The 15,086-nt window shown below is 42.0% G+C and overlaps 1 protein-coding gene across 4 annotated transcripts in view; it reads right to left on the bottom strand.

Moving 5' to 3' along the window:
* DLGAP3 (DLG associated protein 3) overlaps nt 1-15,086 on the bottom strand; it is a 220,308-nt gene that overhangs the window by 19,944 nt on the left and 185,278 nt on the right. For 3 of the 4 annotated variants that reach the window (XM_039353375.1, XM_039353373.1, XM_039353374.1), the window contains exons 3-6: nt 10,040-10,245; nt 8,752-8,866; nt 5,044-5,287; nt 3,054-3,394 (exon numbers count right to left, since the gene is read on the bottom strand). In XM_039353375.1, coding sequence (XP_039209309.1) covers nt 3,054-3,394; nt 5,044-5,287; nt 8,752-8,866; nt 10,040-10,245 — 906 coding nt within the window. The remainder of the gene's footprint in view (nt 1-3,053; nt 3,395-5,043; nt 5,288-8,751; nt 8,867-10,039; nt 10,246-15,086) is intronic. The other variant, XM_039353376.1, reaches the window with a different exon arrangement.

Here is a 15,086-nt window from a genome sequence, read left to right on the forward strand (position 1 = left end):
GGCCATGTGGGCAAATGATGAAATGCATTGTGATAACCACGACACAGTTCCCCCCGATTTGCATGCTGAGATGCAATATGAAAACCTTTGTATTGTGATGTCACAATGCACATGACATCCTTTTTGCTACATTGCAGATTGTGCCAATATTTATGAACAGTAAAGGTAAAGGTTTCCCCTGTCCGGTCATGTCTGACTCTTAGGGCAGTGGAGGCAAACCTATGGCACGGGTGCCAGAGGCGGCACTCAGAGCCCTCTCTGTGGGCACACACAGCGTCACCCCAGTCCTAGGCCTTCAGCTGGGTTTTATAAAACCTTTTCGCTTTAGGCCTCCGCCGCCGTGTGCAAAAAAAAAAAAAAGGTTCAATCAATCATTCAATTTCAACTTCTTGCAGGAAAAAAAGATCTTGCAAAGTTGGAATTGATTGATTGAACTTTTTAGTCCCACTCAGTCTGCCATTACCACCACAGCCACGCCCACCCAATGGGCCACGCCCACCCAATGGGCCATGCCCACCCAATGGGCCACACCCACCCAATGGGCCACATCCACCCGGCACGCACTGGGTTGCAGTTTGGGCACTCGGTCTCTAAAAGGTTTGCCATCACTGTCTTAGGGGATGGTCCATTTCCTAGCTGAGGGAACCAGTGTTGTCTGAAGATGCTTCTATGTTCATGTGGCTGGCATGACTATAAGCCAAGGCACATGGAACACTGATAGCTTCCCACCAAAGTGGTACCTATTTATCTACTTGTATTTGTATGCTTTTGAACTGCTGGGTGGGGAGGAGCTGGGGCAAGTAACAGGAGCTCACTCAGTCCCGCAGCGCTTGGGTCTTGAACCTGGGCTGTCAACTTTCCGGCTGACAAACTCAGTATCTTTCATTGCTGAGCCATCATGCCCCCATTTGTGAATAGTACTGTCTGCTCAAGTGGGATCCTTGACTTACTTTGCCTATAATCACCCTGGTTCAAATCCATTTTGAACTGAGATTAAAAGATATTATCACACAAAGCAAAGTTATTGTTTGGGGGAATAACTTAGCCTGATCAATGATGAGCACCAAATCCCTGAGGTCAAGGGCTGTGTGGTACTTTGGTTCTGAAGAACTTTGGGCTGTGGATGCAATATCCAGCTGCATGTCCTTAAACCAGTGATGGTGAACCTTTTAGAGACCGAGTGCCCAAACTGCAACCCAAAACCCACTTAGGCATCGTCAGGTACCGGGTGGGTGTGGCCCATTGGGTGGGCATGGCTGCGGTGGTAATGGCAGACTGGGTGGGACTAAAAAGTTCAATCAATCAATTCCAACTTTGCAAGATCTTTTTTTCCCGCGAGAAGTTGAAATTGACTGATTGATTGAACCTTTTTTTTTGTACACGGTGGCGGAGGCCTAAAGCAAAAAGGTTTTATAAAACCCAGATGAAGACCTAGGACTGGGGCGATGGTGGATGTGCCCACAGAGAGGTCTCTGAGTGCTGCCTCTGGCACCCATGCCATAGGTTCGCCACCACTGCCTTGAACCAAGGACAACTTTTCCCGGGATCATCCGAAGGATCACAGCACATTGTGCAAAGAAAGAGCTGCTTTAAGAAGTTTCAAACAGATGCTATGTGAGGCCCCAGGTTCATGCTCTGGAGCACCCATTGTCTTCAAAATCAAAGTGCTGCTTAATGTAACCTACGGATTTTTTTGAAGCAGCAGCTTATCAACAAAAGGAGTCTACCAGGTCCAGTTGGCAGCCTGAATTCCTCAGAGGAAAAATGTCAGCAAACGATGCAAATGTTTATTCAGTCAGCTACAAATACATCCCTTTGAGCTTTTTTTTTTTTTTTTTTTTAGATCTTTAGAATTGCAGTATTGAGGAGTCTTCTTGAGAATGCCCTGCCTGGTAGGAGAACTGAACTGAACGAGTGTTCAAGAGTTGGACTGGAGAAAACATACTGTGTTTTCCAGGCACTGTACAATGTGAACTCTTGTCTCCCTGCAGTTTGGCAAGCACAGTTGCCTCAGAGGGGGTAATGTTTGAGAAACAAAAGGAAGAACAACAGCAGCCACCAATGGACTTGATTAAATGTGTAATATAAACCTAGCCAAGATGTTTTCTAGTGCACCCATATCATCTCCACATTAGTGATTTATAGTTTCTTCTTGAATCATACAGTTTTCATTATGCCAGAATAAGAGTAGTGTAGACAGACTTCATCTCACTTCAACAATGGATGGTTCATGCTGTGAAGACACTGTAAGTCAGTAGCACAGAAATGAAGCTAGAGACCAGAAACACTCTTTGGTGTCTTTGTAATATCTTGTTGCTCTCTTTGCAGATCACAACACCGGCTATTGTGCTGGTAGAAATCAGATTCTAGCAACATGGCATAGTATCTTTAAGCCTGAAGGCAATTTCATTTTTATGAGGATGTCAGATGGATGGAAGTACCCTCTGTAGTCCAAATTTCATAGGTCTTCTAAAGAAAATTCAATTAACTCAAGATTCACTCAACATTTCCCTTTTTCTTTTTGCTGTTTGCCTTGCAAATATGGCCGAGGAAATGAAAGCTTCACAAAGAGTGCTTCAAAAACAACCAAAGACTTGAATGGAATGGAATAGACTAGACTTGACTAGACTAGACTAGACTAGGCTAGACTAGAATAGAATAGAATCAAATCTAGATTAGATTAGATTAGATTAGAGTAGAGTAGAGTAGAGTAGAGTAGAGTAGAGCAGAGCAGAGCAGAGTAGAGTAGAGTAGAGTAGAGCAGAGCAGAACAAAACAGAACACTTTATTTGGCCAAGTGTGATTAGACACATAAGGAATTTGTCTCTGGTGCAGAAGCTCTACTGTACTTTCAAAGTAACAGAATAATAATAATAATCTTCATAATAATACAAATAATGGGGGGGGGGGAAGAGTAAAGAAGATACCATGTTTCTGATGGTCAATGATTACAACAGAAGTAAAGTTAGAGGCTGGTCACAAGCAGTGCTTCTTGAACTGCCCCCCAGCCAAGATACAAATTCCCTCCAGCATTGAAGCCATCCCAAACCTACCTGAACACCGATAGATGGACGCCATTTCCTCTGCCGAGCCAAACTTCTTAGCTCTTCCCTCCCGGGAATTGTCCTGATGATAAGTGTGGAGGGTTTGGGGGAAGTCCGGGGTTGGACTGAAGGCAAATCCAGAGACATGGCAGTGATCTTGGTGCTTTCTAAACTCTCAGAGGAGTTGCAGTGCTTGGTGGCCTCTTTGGCCCAAGATGGACTCCGATTGATCTCTCTGGGCAGGAAACTGTCATGGGTAGATTCGGTGCTGCTTTGGGCTGTAACAGCAATGAGGGGCTTGGCTTTGATTCCTGAAGGGAGGGCTGGTGGAGCTTTCCGGTAACTAAAAGCTACATGGAGGTTGGGGGATGGGTAGGGAAGAGAAAGGAAAGCAAAACGGACCAATTAAAAAAGATGCTGCACTCTAATTAGTACCTACTAGGCTACTTCCACGGCCTCACAACCTTCTTGTCCCAAGTCTGCTTGGGTTTGGCATTAACTTACTGAAATGGGCAGAAGGAATAATTCTGAGGACAGCAGGAAGAGTTGCAACCAAAACAACATCTAAAGCAGTGGTTCTCAACCTTTTTAATGCTGCGACCCCCAACCGGTTGTAAGTTGAGGACTAAACCGGTCATAAGTCGAGGACTAAACCAGTCGCAAGTCGAGGACTACCCAACCGGTCGTAAGTCGAGGACTTTTTCTGCCCGGGAGCGCCGCCCCCTGCACTGGCCAAGGCGTAGCTGGCAAGCAGCAGAGACGGAGCAGGCTGACCACCGGCTGGGCCACCAACTGGCCCAGCCCAAGGGAGGTAAGGCACCCGCCGGAAAAGGGGAAAAAAATGGCGGACAGCCTTGCTTGGCGACTCCCGTGAAATGGTCGATCGACCCCAAATGGGGTCGCAACCCATAGGTTGAGAACCGCTGGTCTAAGGGGCTGCCCCAAAGAAGAGAGAGTCAAGTTATTCTCCAAAGCATTTGAAGGCAGACAAGAAGCAACGGATGGAAACTAGTCAAGGAGAGAACCAACCTAGAACTAAGGAGGAATTTCCTGATACTTAGAACAAAAACCCAGTGGAACGACTTGCCTCCAGAAGTCGTGGGCACTCCAAAACTGGAGGTTTTAAAAAAGAGATTGGACAACCATTTGTCTGAAATGGTATAGGCCAGGGTTTCCCACTTGAGCGGAGAGTTGGACTATAAGACCTCCAAGGTCCTTTCCAGCTCTGTTATTCTCTTATACAATGGCCAGATTTAAAAAAAAATCTGAGTCCGAAGCCAAAATATAATTTGAGAAAAGTTTCAGATCGGACCTTCCCTAATTTTCAGATGAAGATAAAGAGAGGGAGGGAGAGAAATGCATTCAGACTTGATGTCAACTCTCCCAGGTAGATCAGACTTGGAGGCCAAAGACACACAAGCAAACATTATTTTTATTGTAAGATTATAGTAATAGAACCTTGCAAGTCTGAACATGCTTCCCCTTTCCTTCTTTATCTTCATGAGAACAAGGGAAGGTCATGCCTGAGACGCTGTCTCTAATTACACTTCTCCCCAGGACTCAGCTTTCTTTTATCTGACTGTTGTTTTGATGGTGGCTCTTCCTCTTGTTCCTTCTGTCCATTACATTTATAGACCCAGTTTATTAATAATGTTGGCGGAGGACAGAAAACTTGACCAGTTTTTGTCTTTATTCTTTCCTGTACAAATACAAGCTAACATAAATTGATTCATCAAAAAACAAGTAAGTCATCTTTATGTACAATAAATAAAATTCTACATTCCTGAAGTGGAGAGTGAGAAGTAAGTTGGTTTGTTAGTCTGCAAGTTGGTTCAGGTACGGTTTCCTGCCTAAAACCATGGTGAGTTCTACATACCTTCCTCCAGGTTAGCTCTAAATTCCTTCCCATCACATGACATCTTATTATCAGAAGGCCTCCTGTTAATCTCACCTAGGAGATGTTCCTCATCCCTACTTAGAGGTTCTTCTTGGTACTTACAGGTGCTTGGCTTGAGGATGCTGCTGGTGAGAGGTTGGCCAGGCTGGTGAGTGGTTGTTGCCATGGTGAAGAGAGAGAGGCAGTCATCGTCTTGGGAGCAGCCAGCTTGAATGGCCCGCAGATAACTATGGCTGCGCATGCGGAAACAACCGGGCAGATCCAAAGCCTCCACAGCCTGGGACTCCACCTCGCCGAAAACAGACTCACACACAGCCTCAAACTGATGGTTCAACTCATCATTGATCTGGGAAGACAATGGAAGGGTGGAGAGGAGGGCATTCAGACTCATTCACACATTCATTTATCCCTGTTGCCCTACCAAGGGTACACTCAAAGGAGTGTATCTACTTGGTGTCAACTTTCTGTTGGGTCTACGTTCTCACAAATTTCTGTGCTTTTTTAGGAGACAATTGTATTTTCTTGGGTTTTTTTTGAAGACATTTCGCTTCTCATCCAAGAAGTTTCTTCAGCTCTGACTGCATGGTGGGGAATGGAAGGATTTATATTCCTTGCAGACATCCTTCCATTCCCCACCATCCAGTCAGAGCTAAAGAAGTTTCTTGAACGAGAAGCAAAATGTCTTCAAAGGAAAACAACAAAGTCCTGAAAAAACATCTTTGGGACAACCAGGACTTGGATGATTGAGAATCTCCATAGACACTAATCTTTGTCACATTCACCATTACAACTAAGGTGTATTGCTGGTTTCTTCCACCACTTTAAGTCAAACTCTGGTAGCTATTATCTCAATGTATTGCCTGAACCCCACCATTGGTTTCACAGACCATGCCCAAATCAAAATTGGGGCTTCTTCAACAAACTGTATTTAAACCAGTGGTTCTCAACCTGTGGGTCGGGACCCCATTTGGGGTCGAACGACCATTTCACGGGGGTCGCCAAACAAGGCTGTCCGCCATTTTTTCCCCCTTTTCTTTGGCCATGCCCCTGGCACCCAGTGATGTATAAATGGTTGGGGGTCACCACAACATGGGGAATTGTATTATGGGGTTGCCGCATTAGAAAAGTTGAGAACCACTGATTTAAACAAACCATACCTTTGGGTGAGATGTACAGGTAATCCTCAATTTAACTGTTGATCACTTAGAGGCCATTCAAAATTGCAAACTGAATTAGAAGTTCTGACTGCTGGCCCCTCCAATGTGGCCATGTGACTACATTTTGGGAGCTCGACAACCAATCCGCATTTCAGCTGTTTGCAGCATCCTGTGGTCATGTGACTACAATTGGCAAAGTTTGTTTTTTGTTTTTGCTATGAACTGGCTTTTGCTTCTAATTTCTGGCAAACAAAAAAAGCCCATTGTGGACAAAAGGTTCAATTAAAAGACTACCACATTCCCTGTGTGTGTATGCTTTACGACCAACAGCATTTATTTTAAAACTGCTGAGTTCACTTAATGAGTGCTTCAAAAAGGGTCATAAAATTGGGATGAGTCACATGATGTTCTGCTTAACAACTGGCGTGATTTATAACCATAATTCTGGTCCATCCTGATCGTAAGTGGAGGACTACCTGTACAGTCAGTCGATGCAAATCTCCCAGCAGTGTTCAAGGAAACTTGTCCCCAGTGAACTATGTTCCATCCAAGGATTTAGCAGTGGAACAAAAAAAGTTAAGTATATGGGTAAATTAAATTGGCAACCTTGCATTGGCCAAATCCTTCAATTAATTAGCTAAGAGCTACAGCTTGCGTTGATTATTCAGACGAAACCACAGAGTTCCAAGTTAAAAGCAAATCAGTCTTATTTTATAAAGGCCAGTTGATTTGGGTATGTTGCTTAGTTGTGATTGCTAGGAAAATTGCAAATATAATTTCTGCTTAGATTCACACCAAAGAATGCCTAAATTTCATTCAGACCTATGTGACTGGTTAATTGCCACTCAGAGTGATGAATTTAAGACTTGTTCCAAACAAAAGAAATGCTTGTTTACAGCTGTGAAGAGATAAGTTCTGTGTCTTTCAACTGTTCAGAAAAGCACCTATTTTAAGAGTTTGGAAATCTGCAGATTTATGCACGATTCGCTTAGCCATCATTGGGAATGGGAGAATCTGTCAATTTCAGGGGCTCTCAGTTGCTTCCTATTTCTCCTTTGTGCAAATCTGTCAGTTTTGATTCCATTTGTTATTTTTCTATGCGTACATTTGGCTGGTGTCATCCCGCAGTAGTTCAAGATATTTTTTTAAAAAAAACCATTATAATATATTTTAATAAATTTTACACACAATTATTCCTGTACAATTTTTGTTTGCAGTTCTGCTCCTACCCTAATATTATAATATCAGATTATAACACATGTATGTGTATGTATATGTGTGTGTAAAAGTACAAAGTCTGAAGAACAATTTTGATTTGTGCGTCGGTTTGAAAATGTAAAATTCATTGAAAAAGTTCTCCCCAATTTTTAGATGCCATAACCCAGTTCCTGTAACTAATTCTTTCCTTGAAATTCCATTGGGCTGTTGCTGCATCATGTCCTAGTGAAGTCCATAAGTTAATTAGACATATCTTAAGCATGTTTTCCCTTTGAATTTTCCAAATTCCAGCAACTCTGACACAAATATCTGTTATTCGCAACCAGGGCTGCCGTTTTATGTTTGCAAATCTAACACGCTGTTTGCAATAAATAAATATCAGCGCCCCTCATCCTCTTTTTCCCAATCACAATAAGGAAAAACAGAGCGTGGAAGATAAATCCCAAGCTTGATTTGCTACTCATCGTTTCTCTTTTCTCTTTCCAGGATGCAGTGCAAATGAAATCTCAGGAATGCAAAGTGTGAATTTTTGGCTCCAGAGATTGAAAGCCATTCCAGGATTACTCTGCAGAAATGGGTTGGCATATATAGTGCTCTGAATGACTGAATGGAAAAGCATGCAGATGCCAAAGCATAGAGAGGGACGCATAATTCACGGATGCAGTTAAGGTGAGCATGCATCAGAACAAAAGAGAGCAGCCAAGGTATCTTAAGCCAAAGCAGCCTGACTGATATGTCTGGTATCCAATGAAACTTAGTTATTTTCAGTGGCAATCCCAGATCAACAGAGAGGACTGTGAACCCTGATGGCACAGTGGTTAGAATGCAATATTGCAGGCAAACTCTGCCCATAGCCAGGAGTTCAGTCCTGACTGGCTCAAGGTTGACTCAACCTTCCATCTTTTTGAGGTTAGTAGAATAAGGACCCAGATTGTTGGAGGCACTATGGTGAATCTGTAAACCACTTAGAGAGGGCTATAAAGCACTATGAAGTGGTATATAAGTCTGAGTGCTATTGCTATTGCTAGTTTTTCTTCCAGAAAGCTCTTGTTCCACAAAGGATCTGGAATTCTCTCCTTGTTGGTGGAGTGTTTCTTAATAAAACATCCCCAGAGAAAAAAAAGCTGCACTTGCAAGCATCTCAACAGGGACAATGAAATGCAAATAAATGCCTCTTTCCCCCAAAATTGATTTTTTATTTGATCATCCCGCTACAAGCAGAGAAAAAAAAAGACAGACTCTCAATACAAGCAGTGAAAAAAAAAGACAAACTCTCAATATTCCGTATCCCAGCCATCCAGTTATAATACCGTAAGTTATGTGACACAATTTCCACTCAGCTAAATTGATATTGTTGTTACTTCTCATGACTGTCCATCACTTCTACTTGGTCAGCTTTCTACAATCCAAGAACTGAAGAGAAAAACCACCTCACCTGCCCAGTGGTGAAGGAACGTCCATACCCTTGTCCCCGTGGCCGGATTCGGGGTGGTGTGCAGCAGCTGGGACAGTTACAGATATATGAGTCAGAATAGTGTCTACTTGCAAACCTAATGAGAGACATGGGGAAGAAAGGTTTCTGAACAAACCCCCAAAGCAGGACAAGAGAACACATGGAAAGGAGTGGACTGGCTGGTTTAATATGGGCAGGTTCTCTGCTCCTATAAAATAGGTAGATCCTTGCAAAGGTATATTGGTATGCTCCTTTATTTCAAAATGGCAATAAATATTGATAACTATTGTGGCTATAACCTCCAGCAACTACCAGGACTTAGCATTAAGGAATGAGAATTGTGTGGATCAGGAAGACAAAATATCACCTATGCAGAATGTGACTTTAACTTGACCTCAACATTCTGCTGATAAGGAAGAAAGTTGGGTTGCCAAAGAGAGCAGGTCCCCTTGACATGGTACCATGTTAGCCCCAGGATAGCCCAGAAGGAGAGAACCAATGATCAGATAGGTAGACTTCAGAGGACTGTCATGAAGGAGTTCTTGGTGCTCTCTGAGCTTGGTTGTTTTCTTGCAGATATTTCATTACCCAAACTAGGTAACATCATTAGTGCTAGCACTCATAATGTTACCTAGTTTGCATAATGAAGTGTCTGCAAGAAAACAACCAAGCTCAGAGAGCATCAAAGATCCCTCGCTTCAATCCTGAACTATAAATATTCTCGTTTATTGACTGTCATTAAATTGCTCTGATGTTTCTCATCAATTACCATAACAACATTTTGATTTGATCTGATTTTCAGTTCCTCGGGAAGGAGTGGAATGAAGGAAGGGGTAGACTGGCTCAGGAAGGATGCAAACTCTCAGATCATTGGGGCACATCGGCTGTCTGGAGCTATCCATGGTCCTGACGGCTAGCTTTTCCCTGCCCTGGCCAACTCCTTGAGGTATCCCATGTCTCACTTAGGTCAGGAAAAATAATTGGTACCTAATCTGAGTTCAGGAACAAGCAAACACATTCCCCACTGACGTCTGCTACTCTCTTTCTATGGTTTCCCTGATCAGTGATACCATTACCCCAAAAAGATCTCTTCCTCTACCCACTTTACCTCTCCTTTTTGGAAACCTCACTCAGGTTTCCTAGGGCTTCTTGCTCTTGGTTGAGAGAGAATGTTTTATGTATAGACCACAGCTCACTTCAACGTTCATCCTTTCTTAAGCATTTCCCCTGTAGTAACCAGGAAATATTAGCACCCTTCTTAACTTCTTACTTGGTTCTGGCCTGATCTACACTGGATGAACGGCGATATGCCTCGCGCCGGGCCACCTCCTTGAGAGACACTTTGGTGCTGGTATCTGAGTCCCCACTGTCATCATCTCCCATGGCCTTGATGTAGCTGCCGCTCCGCATCCGTCGACAAGGGATCTCACCATCCTTCCCCGATGTTGGGTATCCTCCCCAATCATCCTGTGGCACCTGAAGGAAGAAGAGACTTTGTACAGGAAGAGCACAGGGTTTGTGGGATCAGAAGCAAGTTCTATGGGAGACCTTGGCTGTAATTGAAGCAGACTTTATGAAGACCAGTTAGAATATTGGAGAGGGGAACTGAGGCCCATTGTTCCTTTTGTACCAACCTACTAAAAATTTTCCATCTATGCACTAAGATGCTACCTTTTAGCTTCATGTTGATTTTAGCTCTTTGACTGTAAAAACTGCCAGTCGGTGGAACGTGTTCCTGGTGAATGGTTTCTTTCTCTACATGGGGGGTTTTCAAACAGAGGCTGGGATTGATGATCCCTTAGTTCCCTTCCAGCTCCATGATTCTATGATTCCTCTACAGCACTCTCTTTCACCTGGCTTATCTCTAGTGGTTCTAAAAAAGAGATAAAGATTCCCCCTGTCTAGTCATGTCTAACACTAGGGGATGGTGATCATCTCTATTTCTTAGCAGACGGAGCCAGTGTTGTTTGAAGATGCTTCCATGGTCATATGCCCAGCATGAGCTTATCCTGAGGCACATGGAATACTGTTACCGTCCCACTGAACTTGTACTTATTTTTCTACTTGCATTTGCATGCTTTCAAATTTCTAGGTTGGCAGGAACTGGGGCAAGAAGAGGCAATCACCCCATTATATGGTGCTTGGGTCTTGAACAACCTTTAGGTCAACAAGTTCAGTGTCTTAACCACTAGGCCACCACACCTCCTCTAATGGTTCTAATGAGCACTACCTTATTCCACCATCCTCCTTAAACCCATTTTTTAAATACCCTGTCCTTGGCACACAACAGGTATCATGTTATAGGTAGGATCAGATAGGTTGACATGAGCAGTAACCTGCCATAAATGGGATACACCTAAGAGTTGCTATGTTCATTTTGGTCACTTTCTGAATATTTGTTGGGCTTTAAAGAAACAGCATCAGAAGAACATTGGCAACTTTCAGCTTGGGTGTTGGAAAAGACTCCAGATAACACCATGGACAGAAATGGAGCTGATGGATCATCAAAAAAATCAACAGAGTTTTCACTTAAAGCCCAAATGACCAGGTCCAAATTATCTTACTTTAAGTAAACGCAGATCTCTGGAAAATGCTCTAATGCTTAGAAAGGCAGAAAGAAAAAGAAGAAAACAACCAGCAGCAAGGTGAATGGACTCAGTTATGTTGATGATAATCGATCCATTAGGAACTTGAAAGAACAGGTTAGAGCTAGATCATCATGAATAATATCTATCTATGTCATCATCAGGAGCTGAACATGACTTAAAGGCACATAATCAATCAATCAATCTGAATACTTGTCCAAGGCAACTCCATGGAATTTCTGATATAGATTCTGAATAGGAAACTGGTATAAGGGAATATCACTTGATTCAAATTTGATTTTTCAAGAAAAAGTGAAGCACCTAAAATAACAGATGCCTGAACCATGTCCAGGATGATGTTGGTTCTAGGGCTCAGTGTCAAAATTAGTATTTCATAAATACATTTTCAGGGAAAATAGCATCCAAACACACACACACGTGTGAATGCAGCTTACTCTGTTCCTGAATGGAATGATCTATCTATCTATCTATCTATCTATCTATCTATCTATCTATCTATCTATCTATCTATCTATCTATCTATCTATCTATCTATCCATCCATCCATCCATCTATCCATCCATCCATCCACCCACCATTTATGTATCTCTCTATCAGCACAATTTTTGTCATTTATTGAACATGAATTTTCACAGAAGTATTCTTTTGCAACAGAAAGATGGAAGCCAATCAGTAACCACTCATGCAGGAAATAGTAATCAATATTTTTAATTATTGTTTCTCTTCTCTTCTCCCCCTTATGTCTAACCTTGTTCAGTTTTGGCCTATGGCCAAGAGTATTAAACTAATTAAGAGACAACAAATCGTGAAAAAAAAAAGGATAGGTGTTCTGAGAGAGAGGGAAACTTACTGCTGTGTTCACAAAATTTACTTAAGCAAGTCAAGCAATAATCCAATTTTTGCTCATCATAGTAAACTTGGCTAATGTTCATCTTAATGTTTCTGTGGAAAAGCTTTAGTCCCTGTGGTTGGGTTAAGATTCACTGTATTGTGTTAACCCAGGAAATGGGTTAATGCAGCAATTAAGTAGAGTGTATGGTACAAAGCCGTCCAATTTTTGATTCAAGACAGTTGCCAAAGCCTGAACATTTTCAGAGGACATTCATTCACTAGACAGACACAGACAAAATGTAGATGGAAAAAAATGTCAAAGAACTAAATCCAGTATAACCATTATTAATTGTACTTCTAAGATGCTTTTATTCTAATTGCTAAAGCAAACTTACTTGTCTTTAATTTTATCTTTGCAACAACTTTGTCAAGTGTTTGAAGCTGAAAACAATATCTGCAATGAACTAAGAGGGGCTTTGAACCATTTCAGTTTTTCCATTCTGTCATTCACAACTAGAACCCTATGGTCCTCATGAAAGTAAATGTTTTTATTGAGTTGCCGTATTTTCCAGCGTATAAGACGACTGGGCATATAAGATGACCCCCGACTTTGGAGAAGATTTGCATGATTTAGAAAGTCGTCTTATACGCCGGAAAATACGATACTCTCTTAGTATATTATATTCTTTCTTAGAATAACAGAGTTGGAAGGGACTTTGTAGGTCATCTAATCCAACCCCCAGCCCAAGCAGCAGGCGCTACACCATTTCTGACAAATGACTGTCCAATCTCTTCTTCAAAGCTTCCAGTCATGAAGCTCCCACAACTTCTGAAGGAAAACCCTTCCATTGGTTGATTGTTCTCACTGTCAGAACTCACTGTCTCCTTATTTTTAGGTTGAATCTCTCCTTGATCAGTTATCTGTTCTAAGAAATAGGTTGCCCACTGCATCAAACTAATCAGAGTAATTAAATTTCTCTGCAGTTGTTGTAACGAAAATAGGAATTCAGTTCTTTATCTATCCTTTTTCTATTTCTTTTATCATATTCTTTGTTTTCTTTCTTTCTTTTTTCATTTCACTTTCTATTTCTTTATATGATATCTTTTTTTCTTTCTTTTATTTTTTACTTTGTAATTAAAATTACACACAAACACACACACGAACACTAAAAATATGCTTGGCTAAATGCGGAATTTTATAAACCTGCTGTGAACAGGTTGCCAAGATTTTCTATTTCTCACCCCCCAAAAATCTATGGTAATTGAGGGCTGAAGCAGGATAGTCATGAACAACATTCTAATTCCAGTATCTATTCTGATTTCCATTCAGGAGGATAAATCAAGCTACATCGTTCCACTTTTCTTTCTGTCCCAGAAAACCAGAGTTGTAAACTGAAAAATGTTAGCAATTCTGTCACTGCTGGTTTGGGCTGGTCCTTCAGCCCTCAGTCACCATAGAAGAGTTTTAAAAACTGTTAAAAGGTGTTCAAAGTAATACATTCTTGATGTGTTTCATATGTGACAGAAAATTCTTTGCGCAGAAAATCTGGTAATTTGGGGACTGTTATCTTATCTACCTAGAAGAGATCAACCCCGACTGGTCTTTAGAAGGCCAGATCCTGAAGTTGAAACTCAAATATTTTGGCCACCTAATGAGAAGGAAGGACTCACTGGAGAAGAGCCTGATGCTGGGAAAGATGGAGGGCAATAGAAGAAGGGGACGACAGAGAAGGAGGTGGCTGGATGGAATCACTGAAGCAGTAGGTGTGAATTTAAATGGACTCCAGAAGATGGTAGAGGACAGGAAGACCTGGAGGAACGTTGTCCATGGGGTCGCGATGGGTCGGACACGACTTCGCAATTAACAACAACAATCTTATCTACAGTATATCTACATATCCTCTCCACCCCCTGTTTTCCTTGTTGCCTTCTGGGAGAAGAGGGCTTCATGGTATCTGAAGCAGAACATCCAGAGTCAGTCACAGTTTCATATAGCATCAACCTTGTGAACTCTCAAATTTCCTTTTATTTATTATTATTTTGTTGCTGTTAGTTGCTGAAGTTGTGTCCGACCCATCGCGACCTCATGGACAATGTTCCTCCAGGTCTTCCTGTCCTCTACCATCTTCTGGAGTCCATTTAAGTTCACGCCTCCTGCTTCAGTGACTCCATCCAGCCATCTCATTCTCTGTCGTCCCCTTCTTCTATTGCCCTCCATCTTTCCCAGCATTAGGCCCTTCTTTTATTTATTATATATATGTATAATCAAAACCACTTCAGAAAAGTCTACATTGATAAAGATGTGTTACAGAAGATTATTTGATGAGTTGTAAAAGAAGATGGTGTGATTTCTAATGATCTGTACTGAAATATTTATTAAACAGGATTGGTTGATTATGTGCCAACGACTCATTGTTGACTCCTAGTGACCACACATATAGAATTTTCTCCATGATGATCTGTTCCTAACCTGAGAAGGGATCTCCGAGGTCTTCTAGTTCAACACCCTGCTGGAGCAGGAGACAACTTGTCCAGTCTCTACTTGAAAGCCTCCAGTGATGGAGCACCCACAAGTTCTGAAGGCAAGCCGTTCCATTGGTTGATTGCTCTCACCGTTAGGAAGTTTCTCCTTAGTTCTAGTTTACTACTCTCCTTGGTTAGTTTCCAAGTTGGTTAGCTCCTTTGTTTCCCTTTTAGTGTTGTTCCAAACCAGAAACTGAATGTTTTGTAGTTGGAATATTTTGACTCTGTTTTAAACAGTTCAAAAAGAAGGAGCTGCTGTGATTAAGGGAAGATCAATATGAGAATGGCTGTACTTTTGGCCTTTTGTAGGCTCACATCACAAACTCTACAGTGTCTGCTGGGGATAGAATGTGAGTA

The sequence above is a fragment of the Crotalus tigris genome, unplaced genomic scaffold (genome assembly GCF_016545835.1).
Source record: "Crotalus tigris isolate CLP2741 ecotype Arizona unplaced genomic scaffold, ASM1654583v1 scf7180000018517.1768243, whole genome shotgun sequence".
NCBI classification, from domain to species: domain Eukaryota; kingdom Metazoa; phylum Chordata; class Lepidosauria; order Squamata; family Viperidae; genus Crotalus; species Crotalus tigris.